General features: G+C 43.7%; 1 protein-coding gene across 1 annotated transcript in view; it reads left to right on the top strand.

The window, feature by feature from the left end:
* Positions 1-12671, top strand: part of LOC126260487 (opioid-binding protein/cell adhesion molecule homolog) — a gene marked incomplete at its 5' end in the record, with an annotated part of 226515 nt that overhangs the window by 29996 nt on the left and 183848 nt on the right. The window contains one exon of the mRNA XM_049957814.1: positions 8451-8658. Coding sequence (XP_049813771.1) covers positions 8451-8658 — 208 coding nt within the window. The remainder of the gene's footprint in view (positions 1-8450; positions 8659-12671) is intronic.

Below are 12671 nucleotides of genomic sequence, written 5' to 3'. Positions count from 1 at the left end.
CTGGAAAAAAAGTCTTTGACACAAATCTGTCAATCGAAAATTGTAGCACCTCTGCAACCTCATTACGATGATTTGGAAACTCTACACGAGAAAAGCAATGTAGACGTCCTGGACAGTTTTGACGCTTTTGATTTGTCATTAAAACTGGAATTACCTTTCAGGTCAATCAACAAGATCTGCATACGCACATGGGTGCTTTCAACTCGAACGGCAACCACTGGAAACAGCTCAGATATACGACTGACAGTGTCCTCAAAATCTTTATAAAACTTGCTTGTTAATTCTTTCAAGGACGCAATGAATCTTCAACCTTAGCCTTTTCTTTAAAGCAAGTGAAGTTAGGTAACTGGACTGTCTTTGTGAGAATGCGTTCTTTACACGGCGTTATTTTTTAAATGCGCCCGCATCGAATGAGAAGCAGATCAACTCGCAGTGTCTTACTGTGGGCAGCGTGCATTCAAGTCTACTTAAAATGCGAAGTCTGCGTTTCAGTCTCGATGTTCTAATTTTCGTTCCTGCACACCTTTTTCCTTCATAAATTTGACAATAGCTAATTTTAAATCGAAAAAACGTTCCAGGCATGCCCCTTGACGTAACCAACGTACTTTGTAGTATTATATGAAGTCTGCACACTCTTAGTTCAGCTCCAATGAAAATTAATTGAACTCACATTGGGATGATGCATGCGACTTCAGTTTTACTGTTCGCATCATCAATTTCTTCACGTCTTCCAGGCCTGCAAATGTAGCACAAGAATGAATTCCGTCTGTCGATCGTTGTCATTTTTTACTCTTTCATTGTCAACTAAATCTTTGATGCATCGTTTTGTAATGGCGTTTCATACCAAATTTGCAGTAGCTGTCGCTTATGCGACTTGAGAATTATTACCCTTCTCTTTTGTCATTCCCTTTCATTTTAAGGATTGTGACAGTAGAACGACAGACTGCCTCATTTAAGGAATTTTGCTACCTTGGAAGCAAATAACCCATCATACACGAAGCAAGAAAGACTAAAAAAGCAGACTAGCGATGGTAGAAAGAGCGTATCTGGCCAAAAGAAGTCTTCTAGTATCAAACATAGGCCTTACTTCGAGGAAGAAATGTCTGAGAATGTCCGTTTGGAGCACACGATTGTATGCTAGTGAAACGTGACCAGTGGGGAAACCGGAACAGAAGAGATGTGGTGCTACAGACGAATGTTGAAAATTAGATGGACTGTTAAGATAAGAATCAGAGGTTCTCCGCAGAATCGGTGAGGTAAGCTAAATATGGAAAACACTGACAAGAAGAAGGGGCACCGTGGTAGGAAATCTGCTACACCATGAGCGAATAACTTCCATTTTACTAGAAAGAGCTGCAGAGGGGAAAAACTGCAGCGTAAGACAGAGATAGTAATGCATCTAACAAATAATTGAGGACGTAGATTGCAATTGCTACTCTGGGATGAAAATCCTGGCACAGGAGAAATATTCCTGTCGGTCCTCATCAAACAAGTCAGAAGACTTGTTGACTCAAAATGGGGCTCATGTCTTGGGGACGCTAGATGACTTTTTGTCTGATTCGTCGGCACCAGGACGACGACATTTCATCTAACCAACAGGACCTAAAAACTAGGTGTGTTGCATCTGCATACTACGTACTGATAAAGTGACTTTCAACAAGGAAACATTGAGAATGAGTGTTTCTAAGCGGAGAATGATATTTTAAATGCGAATCAGGTCCAAGATGCTACTCCAGGCGGGTGTAAAATGAATGTCGGCAACGGAGAATAGTAGACGCTGAAATGAAGATTTGGCCCTGTCTGACTACCCCCTGAAGCAGATCTTAGGATCTCTTAATTCTATAAATTACAAGGTAAATATAAATGAATGACGAAGGCAACTAATCCTCCTAAATGATAAACGTTGTTCCTGCTTGTATATTTATTGTAGATTAAAAAAAACTTTATATCGTAGAGTTTACATTTCCTAAGTAAAATTACTAATCAATTGCCCAACTCTGCCCCTTATTATGACTGCGCCGTCTAATATCAATAACGCGAAATGACTGGCCTCATTTACATGCCAAACACTAAAAGACACTACTTTGAAAGATGATCTACGGTGGTGTGGAACCGCAGTGGAAATAAACACTGTTATCTTTTATAGCCCTAATAAGCCGAAGGAATTTGCGATATCACCGTATGTACTGTGTCTGGTGCGTCGAAGTACTCGTCTGGTGGAAGACCTCAAGCCACAAATAACTCTGTCAAACACTAAGACGGCAGAAGGCGATTCTCTGTCTAATATACTCTAATACTGTATACTCCTCTCTGTGTTCTACAGACGAGAAACGCGGGCTCCCAGCCACAAGGACGGAGTTCAGATACGTAAGTATAGGCAGAGGAAGTGCTCTCAATTAATGAACGCTGCGTACTCAACGACGACTTCCAACCCGGAAGTGAAGTCCAGAATCGTATAGGATCGCACCAGTACAGTTCGTAACTGTTCTAACTATAAACTCCACTGAGAGCAAAGACAGCAAGTCCGTCTGTACGTACAACACGGGCGCTCACAACGGAAGACCTCGTCTCTCCACCGCTGGCTGGCCAGCTAGGCTCAGCTCCCCAACATCGTAATTCCGAAAACGAATCACATTCCCGAAACCACGGAATATTCTTCCTCTCTACAGATTCTTCCGAACGCCCACCAACCATATTTTAGTTTTTTGTCGTACCGCGTGGAAAGTTTGCGAGGAAAAACCTATACTCGTACAATGGTAAGCTTCTGAGTAAAAATCCTTGGAAATAACCCAGCCTGCATGATTTCCGAAGTTCCGCTTCTTCGTTCCTCTGACCTGCGTCCTAGATTTGCAAAGTTTGGAAGTATTATCTGGTTATTCTTACGGCTACAATAGCGGCCATCCGTCACCCTATTGTGCTCTAGAGCACAGGTGCGACGACGTCCGTCTAGCTACATCCTGTGTTTAAGCAGGACCAACACCTGTGCGGTTCTACCACCCAGAGCTTGAGTTCTGGCTGCCGTTTCTTTTCTGCTGTCGTTCCAACCTCTAATAGTATAATAATAAAGTCACTCCATCACATTTCATGCAATAAGGGTTAACAGTTGTTTACAAGTCGTACGTGACACTGTCAGTCCTCCTTTATATATTCATATATACGATGTACAACCTGTCACATGATATCTAATTGTGTTTGTAGATCACGGCAAAGTATGTTGATGAGTTCTTGTAAGGTGCGAAATTATAGCCGCCTTACACAGGAGCTCCGTCTACCGCCTTTTCATGTAGAGTAGATGACTGGATTATAGGCAACACACATTGCATAAGCACACCGCAGTGTGTCTGCTCCATGATGCCTCTCAGGTACATAATCAATAACAACAGTCGTCGGTATATGTGAGGAAACATTTAGTCACTAACAAAAGTTGTTCCTCATTAAATTATCTGTCAGTCCCAGACGTTCGACGCAAAGTCTTTGATACATATTGTGAATTCAGCTTGCCCTTTTTTTCATCTACAGCCTGCATACTACGAATAAAGAAAAGAAATGGTTGAAATTGCTCTGAGCACTGTGGGACTTAACATCTGAGGTCATCAGTCCCCTAGAACTTAGAACTACTTAAACCTAACCAACCTAAGGACGTCACACACATCCATGCCCGAGGCAGTATTCGAAACTGCGACCGTAGCGGTCGCTCGGTTCCAGACTGAAGCGCCTAGAACCGCTCGGCCACTGCGGCAGGCTACAGGTAGGAACCATATTTCTAGAATTCAGGAAACTGTTTCAAACGGCACCCTACTGTAGACTTTTAGCAAAGGTACGAGCATACGGTATACGTTCCCATACATGTAAGTGGCTCGAAGGCATCCACTACGTCGCCCCCGACTGCAAGTGTTCATGGGCAAGAAGGGGTATCGTTACGAGAGCCCCGGGGAAGTGTGACAGGAACGCTCTTATTTTTTACGGCCGTAAATAATCTGATGGACAGGGTGAACAACAGTCTGTGGCTGTTTGCTGATGACGCCGTGGTGTACTGGAAGGTGTCGTTTTTGAGTTGCTGCAGGAGGATACAAGACGACTTCAAATAACTTCTAGTTGGATTATGAATGCTTGCTGTAAATGTAGAGAAATGTAAGTGAATGTAGCAGGAAAAACTAAACTCCTGGAAATGGAAAAAAGAACATATTGACACCGGTGTGTCAGACCCACCATACTTGCTCCGGACACTGCGCGAGGGCTGTACAAGCAATGATCACACGCACGGCACAGCGGACACACCAGGAACCGCGGTGTTGACCGTCGAATGGCGCTAGCTGCGCAGCATTTGTGCACCGCCGCCGTCAGTGTCAGCCAGTTTGCCGTGGCATACGGAGCTCCATCGCAGTCTTTAACACTGGTAGCATGCCGCGACAGCGTGGACGTGAACCGTATGTGCAGTTGACGGACTTTGAGCGAGGGCGTATAGTGGGCATGCGGGAGGCCGGGTGGACGTACCGCCGAATTGCTCAACACGTGGGGCGTGAGGTCTCCACAGTACATCGATGTTGTCGCCAGTGGTCGGCGGAAGGTGCACGTGCCCGTCGACCTGGGACCGGACCGCAGCGACGCACGGATGCACGCCAAGACCGTAGGATCCTACGCAGTGCCGTAGGGGACCGCACCGCCACTTCCCAGCAAATTAGGGACACTGTTGCTCCTGGGGTATCGGCGAGGACCATTCGCAACCGTCTCCATGAAGCTGGGCTACGGTCCCGCACACCGTTAGGCCGTCTTCCGCTCACGCCCCAACATCGTGCAGCCCGCCTCCAGTGGTGTCGCGACAGGCGTGAATGGAGGGACGAATGGAGACGTGTCGTCTTCAGCGATGAGAGTCGCTTCTGCCTTGGTGCCAATGATGGTCGTATGCGTGTTTGGCACCGTGCAGGTGAGCGCCACAATCAGGACTGCATACGACCGAGGCACACAGGGCCAACACCCGGCATCATGGTGTGGGGAGCGATCTCCTACACTGGCCGTACACCACTGGTGATCGTCGAGGGGACACTGAATAGTGCACGGTACATCCAAACCGTCATCGAACCCATCGTTCTACCATTCCTAGACCGGCAAGGGAACTTGCTGTTCCAACAGAGCAACGCACGTCCGCATGTATCCCGTGCCACCCAACGTGCTCTAGAAGGTGTAAGTCAACTACCCTGGCCAGCACGATCTCCGGATCTGTCCCCCATTGAGCATGTTTGGGACTGGATGAAGCGTCGCCTCACGCGGTCTGCACGTCCAGCACGAACGCTGGTCCAACTGAGGCGCCAGGTGGAAATGGCATGGCAAGCCGTTCCACAGGACTACATCCAGCATCTCTACGATCGTCTCCATGGGAGAATAGCAGCCTGCATTGCTGCGAAAGGTGGGTATACACTGTACTAGTGCCGACATTGTGCATGCTCTGTTGCCTGTGTCTATGTGCCTGTGGTTCTGTCAGTGTGATCATGTGATGTATCTGACCCCAGGAATGTGTCAATAAAGTTTCCCCTTCCTGGGACAATGAATTCACGGTGTTCTTATTTCAATTTCCAGGAGTGTATATTCGAATACAGTGTTGGTAGCGTGCTGGTTGACACAATTACGTCGATTATATAGGCACAACATTGCAAAGCAATATGAATGGAAAGTAGCATGTAAAGACAGTCGCAGGAAAGGCGAATGGTCGACTTTGTAGAGAGAATTTTAATTAACTGTGATTAACCTTTAAAGAAGACCACGTGCTTAACATTCTTGAGTACTGATCAGCTGTTTAGGATCACCACCAGATCGGATTAAGGGGAGACACTGAAGTAGTTCGGAGGCGTACTGCCAGATTTGTTGCCATTACGTTCGATCAACAAACGAGTATTAAGGAGATGCTTTGTGAACTCAAATGAGAATCCCTGGAAGTAAGATGACGTTCTTTTCTCTAAAGACTACTGAGGAAAACTACACTATTTTCAACGTGTGTGTGTTGAGGTTTACTATGCAATGACCTTTAGAAATGTCTGTAGGGCACTGTATGGCACACCGAAAACAAATAGCGTTGCATGCATAGCCAACGACAATAACAATAAAGCCATTTTCTGTGCTGTAATCACAGGAATTGTGCGAGTAGAGACAGCGTGATATGATGATTTGAGTCGGTCCTGGAGTTGTACTTGGATAGCCGAGGTGGTCAAAGCGATAACACAAGTGGAGCAAGAAATCCAGATTCCAGTTCCGGTCCGGCGTAAACTTTTAATAAATTGTGCAGCTGCAGTCTAATCCCATTCGAAATTCCGAATACATTTCTTCCACTATTGAGAAAATCCAGAAAATCGGCATTTGAAGTTGATTGCAGAACGATTCCACTGACACCAACGTACATTTCGTGTTTGGAACGCGAGGGTAAGGCAAGAGAAATTAGGTCGCGTACGGATGCATAAAGGCAGTTTTTTTCCTGTCTTTATTTGCGAGTGGGTCAGGAAATGAAATGACTAGTAATAGTACAAGGGACCCTACTCAACGCACCATACGATGGCTTGAGAAGTTCTACGTCTCCTTGTCTGCGGGAGTTTCCTATACGATGCGGCGTCTCTCGCATTCAAGTTTCCATCTCTTTCTGTCGTGCCAGTCCTCCTCTTGCGAAGCTCTGTCCTGCCCCACTCCATCGTACAAATGTAGCCGGGGTCCTCCTTTTTTTCTGTGTCTTGGTTTCCAGTGCCATGTTTTCGAAGGCCATCTTTCCTCTGCCATTTTTATAAGATGACCATACCATGTTAGCAGTTTATTTTCAATTGTATCTACAATATCCTTTGCAACTCCCATCTGTTCTCGTACCATTTCATATCTTATTTTGTCTCTTCTGGTTACTTCACAACTTCGCCTCCAAAACTGCATTTTTGTAGCAGTTAACTTCTGTTCATTGACCCTGGAGATTTCCCACAGTACAGCACCATACAGGCAAATGCCCTCAGCTGTACTTTCGTATATCCTCCTTTTCAATTTTTTTGACGTAGTTTTATTCCAAATAATGGACTGTCACTGCTTACTTGCCACTTTCCCTTTTTTTATTCTTTATGCCCTCGTTGCTTCTATTTGTATTCGAAATGATTGTCAGTAAATATTTATATGACCGACTACACTTTACTATAGACACGACGTCCATAACAAGATCCCTTTCTACACCTTCGGAAACCAAGTGTTCATTTTTTGAAAAGTTTCTTTTCACTCCCCTATGCTCATATTATTTCTTAAGCTTTCTTAACATGTAAGAAATATCATCTTTTTCCTCGGCGAAGATTTCCTAATCGTTGCTGAAATTTGGGGAGAACAGGATGTCATTACGTACCCAATTTCCCATGTTTTGGCACTTCCTTTTAAAATTTTTCAGTGTTTTTAAGATGTCCTGATCGTTGGTGAAATTTAGGGAGAACAGGATGTCATCACCTACCTCAATTCCCATGTTTTGGCACATCCTTTTCCAATTTTTCAGTGTTTCACTGAAAAATATTTTAAAGGGAGTAGGCGCTAAGCAACATCCATGTCTCAGTTCGATGGCCGCTGTGGTCGAGCGGTTCTAGGCGCTACAGTCCAGAGCCGCACTGCTGCCACGGTCGCAGGTTCGAATCCTGCCTCGGGCATGAATGTGTGTGATGTCCTTAGGTTAGTTGGGTTTAAGTAGTTCTAAGTCTAGCTGACCGATAACCTCAGATCCTAAGTCCCATAGTGCTTAGAGCCATTTGAACCCTTTGTCTCAGTCCTTTGTTAACCTGTAATAGCCACTTCCAACTTTAACACGACAGATATCGTCTGAATACAGCTTTCTAACGGCTTGTACATAACATGTGAATGTTTTGGTTGTCCACTATCTCCCACAGTCTAGAAAGTGGTACACTGTCATAAGCCTTCTGCAAGTCTATGAAAGCTGTGTGTGTCTCGAAGATTTGTGCCATTCTCTTGTCAGTCACCTGTCTAACGCTGCAGATGTTACCGATACAAGACCTTTCTGCCGAAAAGCCACTCTGTTCTTCTACTTCCTCAATTCCTCTCTCAATTCCAGTTTTAAGGATCTAACCATATAGTCCCTATATAGAACTTAAATGTGATGCTTCGATAATTTGCGCAGTCGTTCTTGCTTCCCTGTTTATATGTGATTGTGATGAACCTTTCTTAAACTCTTCAGTGATTTACCCTGCACTAGAACACAGAATGAAGTTGTATCTAGTTGTAGATATAGCCTTATGAACCCTGTATCCTTCCAATCTGCCCGCAAGTGAGCAACGTTGTGCTTTTCAATGAATAAAAACAACAACATTACAAGAGTGCTCTGATGAAAAAAAGGGAACTCTGTACTTCATCGTAGTTTCCTCTTTGTTCTCAAAAGAACGGTTTCTGCGTGAGTGAGACAGCCCCCCTGAATGATGATGATTTCCACTCGCTGGCAGGTGGCGTGGCTGCGCGTGGACACGCAGACGATCCTGACGATCGCGGCGCACGTGATCACCAAGAACCACCGCATCGGCGTGACGCACAGCGACCGCCGCACCTGGTTCCTGCACATCCGCGACGTGCGAGAGTCCGACCGCGGCTGGTACATGTGCCAGATTAACACCGACCCCATGAAGAGCCAGCTCGGCTACCTCGAAATAGTCGGTAAGTACCGTCCTCGAAGTACAGTGCTCAGGCTCCGTGGTAAAACGTAGTCATTGCGCTTTATTTACACGTAACCAATCGCTCTGTCGTGCCCAGTAGTAGATCAGTTTGTTTAATTGTTGAGATACAAGTCTTGGGCTACTGAGTGCTTATTAAATTGCAAGATTGCCATATATGTCCGTGCAGGGAGCAAGTAAACGCAGTGACTCCACTTCAGAGAACCTTCTAGTGCCTTGTGCCCGCTGGATAGATCGTTCAAGACTACACAGCAAGTGTAATAAGTCGAGACTCATTTTTGGACATAGCTTTATAAAGCAATAAAGCTTTTTAAACAGTTAATATCCCTCTAGTTACAACACTGCCTGATTCCTGGCACTATTGTCGCATTTCATGAAGTAGTATGGTTCCATTCTGCAAGGCGAAGTTGTCAAAAGCGCCTTCAACTCAGTTCACATCTTTCTCACATGAATGGGACAAATTAGTGATGAACGTAACAACTAGCCATTTAAGAGAAAATAACGAATATTTTTTTAACGAGTAATTTCTTGTTCATCTTCTGTATGGTGTAAAAATTGTCAGTTGACCCTAATAACGAAAAAGGTGTTCCACATCAGTGCTAAAAGGAATCCGTTAAACATCGATTATACGATAAATCCGTCAAATCTAAAGGCCGTAATTCAATGAAATACCTAGGAATAATAATTATGAACAACTGAAATAGCAAGGAACACATAGAAAATATTGTGGGGAATGCCAACCAAAGACTGCGTCTTATTGGCAGGACACTCACAAAATGTAACAGATCTACTAAAGAGGGTGCCTGGACTACGTTAGTCCGTCCTCTTTTTAGAATACTGCTGCGCGGTGTGGGATCCTTACCAGATAGGACTGACGGAGTACATCGGGAAAGTTCAAAGAAGGGCAGCACGTTTTGTATTATCACGAAACAGGGGAGCGAGTGTTACTGAAATTATACAGGACTTGGGGTGGACATCATTGAAACAAACTCGTTTATCAAAGCAACAGAATTTTCTAATGAAATTTCAATCACCGACTTTCTCCTCCGAATGCGAAAATATTTTTCTGTCGCCGACTTACGTAGGGAGAAACGATCATCATAATAAAATAAATGAAATTAGAGTTCCCACGGAAAGATATAGATGTTCGTTTTTTCCACGTGCTGTACGAGATTCGAATAATAGAGAATTATTGTGAAGGTGGTTCTATGAACATTCTGCCAGGCCCTTAAATGTGATTTGCAGAGTATCCATATAGATGTAGATCGTAATAGCGTTTCATTTCGAGATATTACCTGTTCCTATTTACTGACTGCTGAAAATACTGTCTAAAATATTCTGTATTTCCTTACAGTCGCCGTTCGATGATAGTTTCCTGTAGCGTCCTGTATTCTCGGGGGTTGTTATTACTGTTTCTGCCCCATTCTAGTGTATTGTTTATTTCTCTAGAGAACATCAGCGTCTCTCTTACACTTCATCCGATACATCTCCACCTTCAAATGAAAGCCATGCAGTGTAACAGATTGTGTTCTTCCAGCTAATAAGGTGTTCGTATTATATCTTCATTATCACTCGACTATATGGTACTTTGTCGAACATCTTTCGGAGGCCGTCGGCTGTTTAAGGAACTATCCTAGATTTCACTTAAAAGTTTTGAAGGATTGGAATGTCGCTACAACGTTATGCCTTTAGAACAAGAACCTTCCTCGATGTCGACGTTACCACGAAACTTGTGTGAGCAAATTTAAGTTATAATATTTAACAGTTTCATGGTTTGGAAAGCATTCAAATTAATAGTAATATCTGTAAACAACGACATTTTTGAGAGGTATGGAATGTGCATGACCCGAATTGTAAAATGTTTTAATGAAGGCATTTTACAATAAATTTTGTCTTATCTTCTGATTTTTTAGTAAGTCTTGAAGTACGTTAAGTACAGAAATCAATAACTTTAAATGAGTAATATTATGGCAATCAGGTCTTACTTAATTCATAACTGACAAGTTTCAAAGGATAATTAACTATCTGTATGCCCTTTTACTGACAAATTCACTGATTTTCCCTAAGGAAGAGCAGCGAGTTATAATATCAATTATGACCCGCACTTTCTGTGTGAGGGCCCACTGTAAATACGGGCCTCGCAACGAACTTGTGAATTCAGACTAGTTACTTGCCCGACATAAATCGCGAACGCTCGGCTACGTCTGGGGCCAGACGGGAAATCAGTATGTCAATGAAAAGATGCCCAATAGAGTTGATAATTTCGTCAGATGTTATCGAGAGCATGAGTCTATTTAAACATGCAGCTACAAAGAACTATTTGTGTCAAACAGAAACTCACTCCCTGCTGGAGACGTTCGCTGCAGGTCGTCCCAAGACCTATAGTTGTCATGTGCTGTGAGGTGCGCTATAGGGCCCATATACCTAGTTGACTTCTTTCTGTACAAAATGACATTATTTGTGCCTCCATCAGTGTTCAAAAATTGAACCAGAAACAGTTAAGCACGTGGTCAACAGGTTTTGGCTCACCATTGCATATAATTATCTATGGACTGGAAAGTACCAGACGAAATAGTGTGAAACAATGGCGTTGAAATTAAGTGACTGTGGGTCGTGAGGCTAAAGGCTCTCTACACAGAAGAATTTTTTTCAGTTTTAGAGAAATAATCTGAGGTAGGCCAAGAAGAAGAATGGGTACTGACGTTTTTGCTTTGGGGAAAATGGAAGCCATGCTGAGAAAAGGCTATACTTGATAGCATGGTGAAGTGTGTTGCATAGTAAAAGTAGAATAGTAGAAACGATTCCACGCCCATTACTATATTAGCTCTGAATAATTGCTCGTATTTATAATTTTGTTTCCTTTATTTCAGATTACGATCACAAAATTGTCGTCAGACTTTTGATTTAGATCCATAGAAACCATCTTTGGATATGTTAAAACAGTTTCTAAAATAATACTTATTCATCATCATCATCATCATCATCATCACCATCATCATTTATTGCGTTAACGGGCCTTTGATGCCTACAGCAGAAGAACAATAGGAAACAAAACATTACAAACACAAAAACTCCAATAAAAGGAATGTCTGTGAATCACAAAATAATAAATGTTCAATACTGTGTGAATTCTTATGGGACTTAACTGCTAAGGTCATCAGTCCCTAAGCTTACCCACTACTTAACCTAAATTATCCTACGGACGAACACACATACCCATGACCGAGGGAGGCCTCGAACCTCCTCTGGAACTAGCCGCACAGTTCATGACTGCATCGCCTGAGATCGCTCGGCTAATCCCGCGCGGACAATCACAAGAGAGGAGGTATTTGCTGCAGATGGCACTCCATTTTTTCGGCCGCCAGCATTGATGTAATTCTTTCGTCACTAAACTTTTACTGGTTAATGTTGAGCCCAGGTATTTGAACTCTTCAGCTCTTTCGAAGTTATGCCCATCTACAACAATGGAGGGAGGGACAGCTCGACGACGTGATACTCCAAGATATTTACTTTTGTCCTCGTTCACCTAAAGCCCAGTTTCCTTTGCATTTTGGAGGAATCTGGAAGGATCAGCACACGTTTACTGTAGAGTGTCGCCAAGGAACACAACACCACCAGCAAATGACAGAATTTTGTCTGCTCCTACCATTTCTCTGGTCCGGCAAGTGTAAGGCTTTTTTTCCAAGTTAAATAAGATTGGCGACAGTGGATCTCCTTGTCTCAATCCATTTTGGACAGTGAATGGTGGTGATGGTTGCCACACCGTACTTCAGAATTTGACTGGGAGTCGCAAGCTGCAATTAGACGAATGTATTTCGATGGGATGCCAAGTTCCTCTAACGTTTACCATAATGTGGCGCGGTCGACGCTGTCATAAGCTTGCCGAAATCGATGAAGATGAGGTGTACTTCCCGACTGAACTCATAGAAGTTTCCTGTCATTTGCCTCAAAGTAAATATGTGGTCAACGGTGGACCGCGCGGGACGAGCTCACATT

The sequence above is a fragment of the Schistocerca nitens genome, chromosome 5, assembly GCF_023898315.1.
Source record: "Schistocerca nitens isolate TAMUIC-IGC-003100 chromosome 5, iqSchNite1.1, whole genome shotgun sequence".
NCBI classification, from domain to species: Eukaryota; Metazoa; Arthropoda; class Insecta; order Orthoptera; family Acrididae; genus Schistocerca; species Schistocerca nitens.
This window is presented reverse-complemented; position numbering and strand designations above follow the sequence as displayed.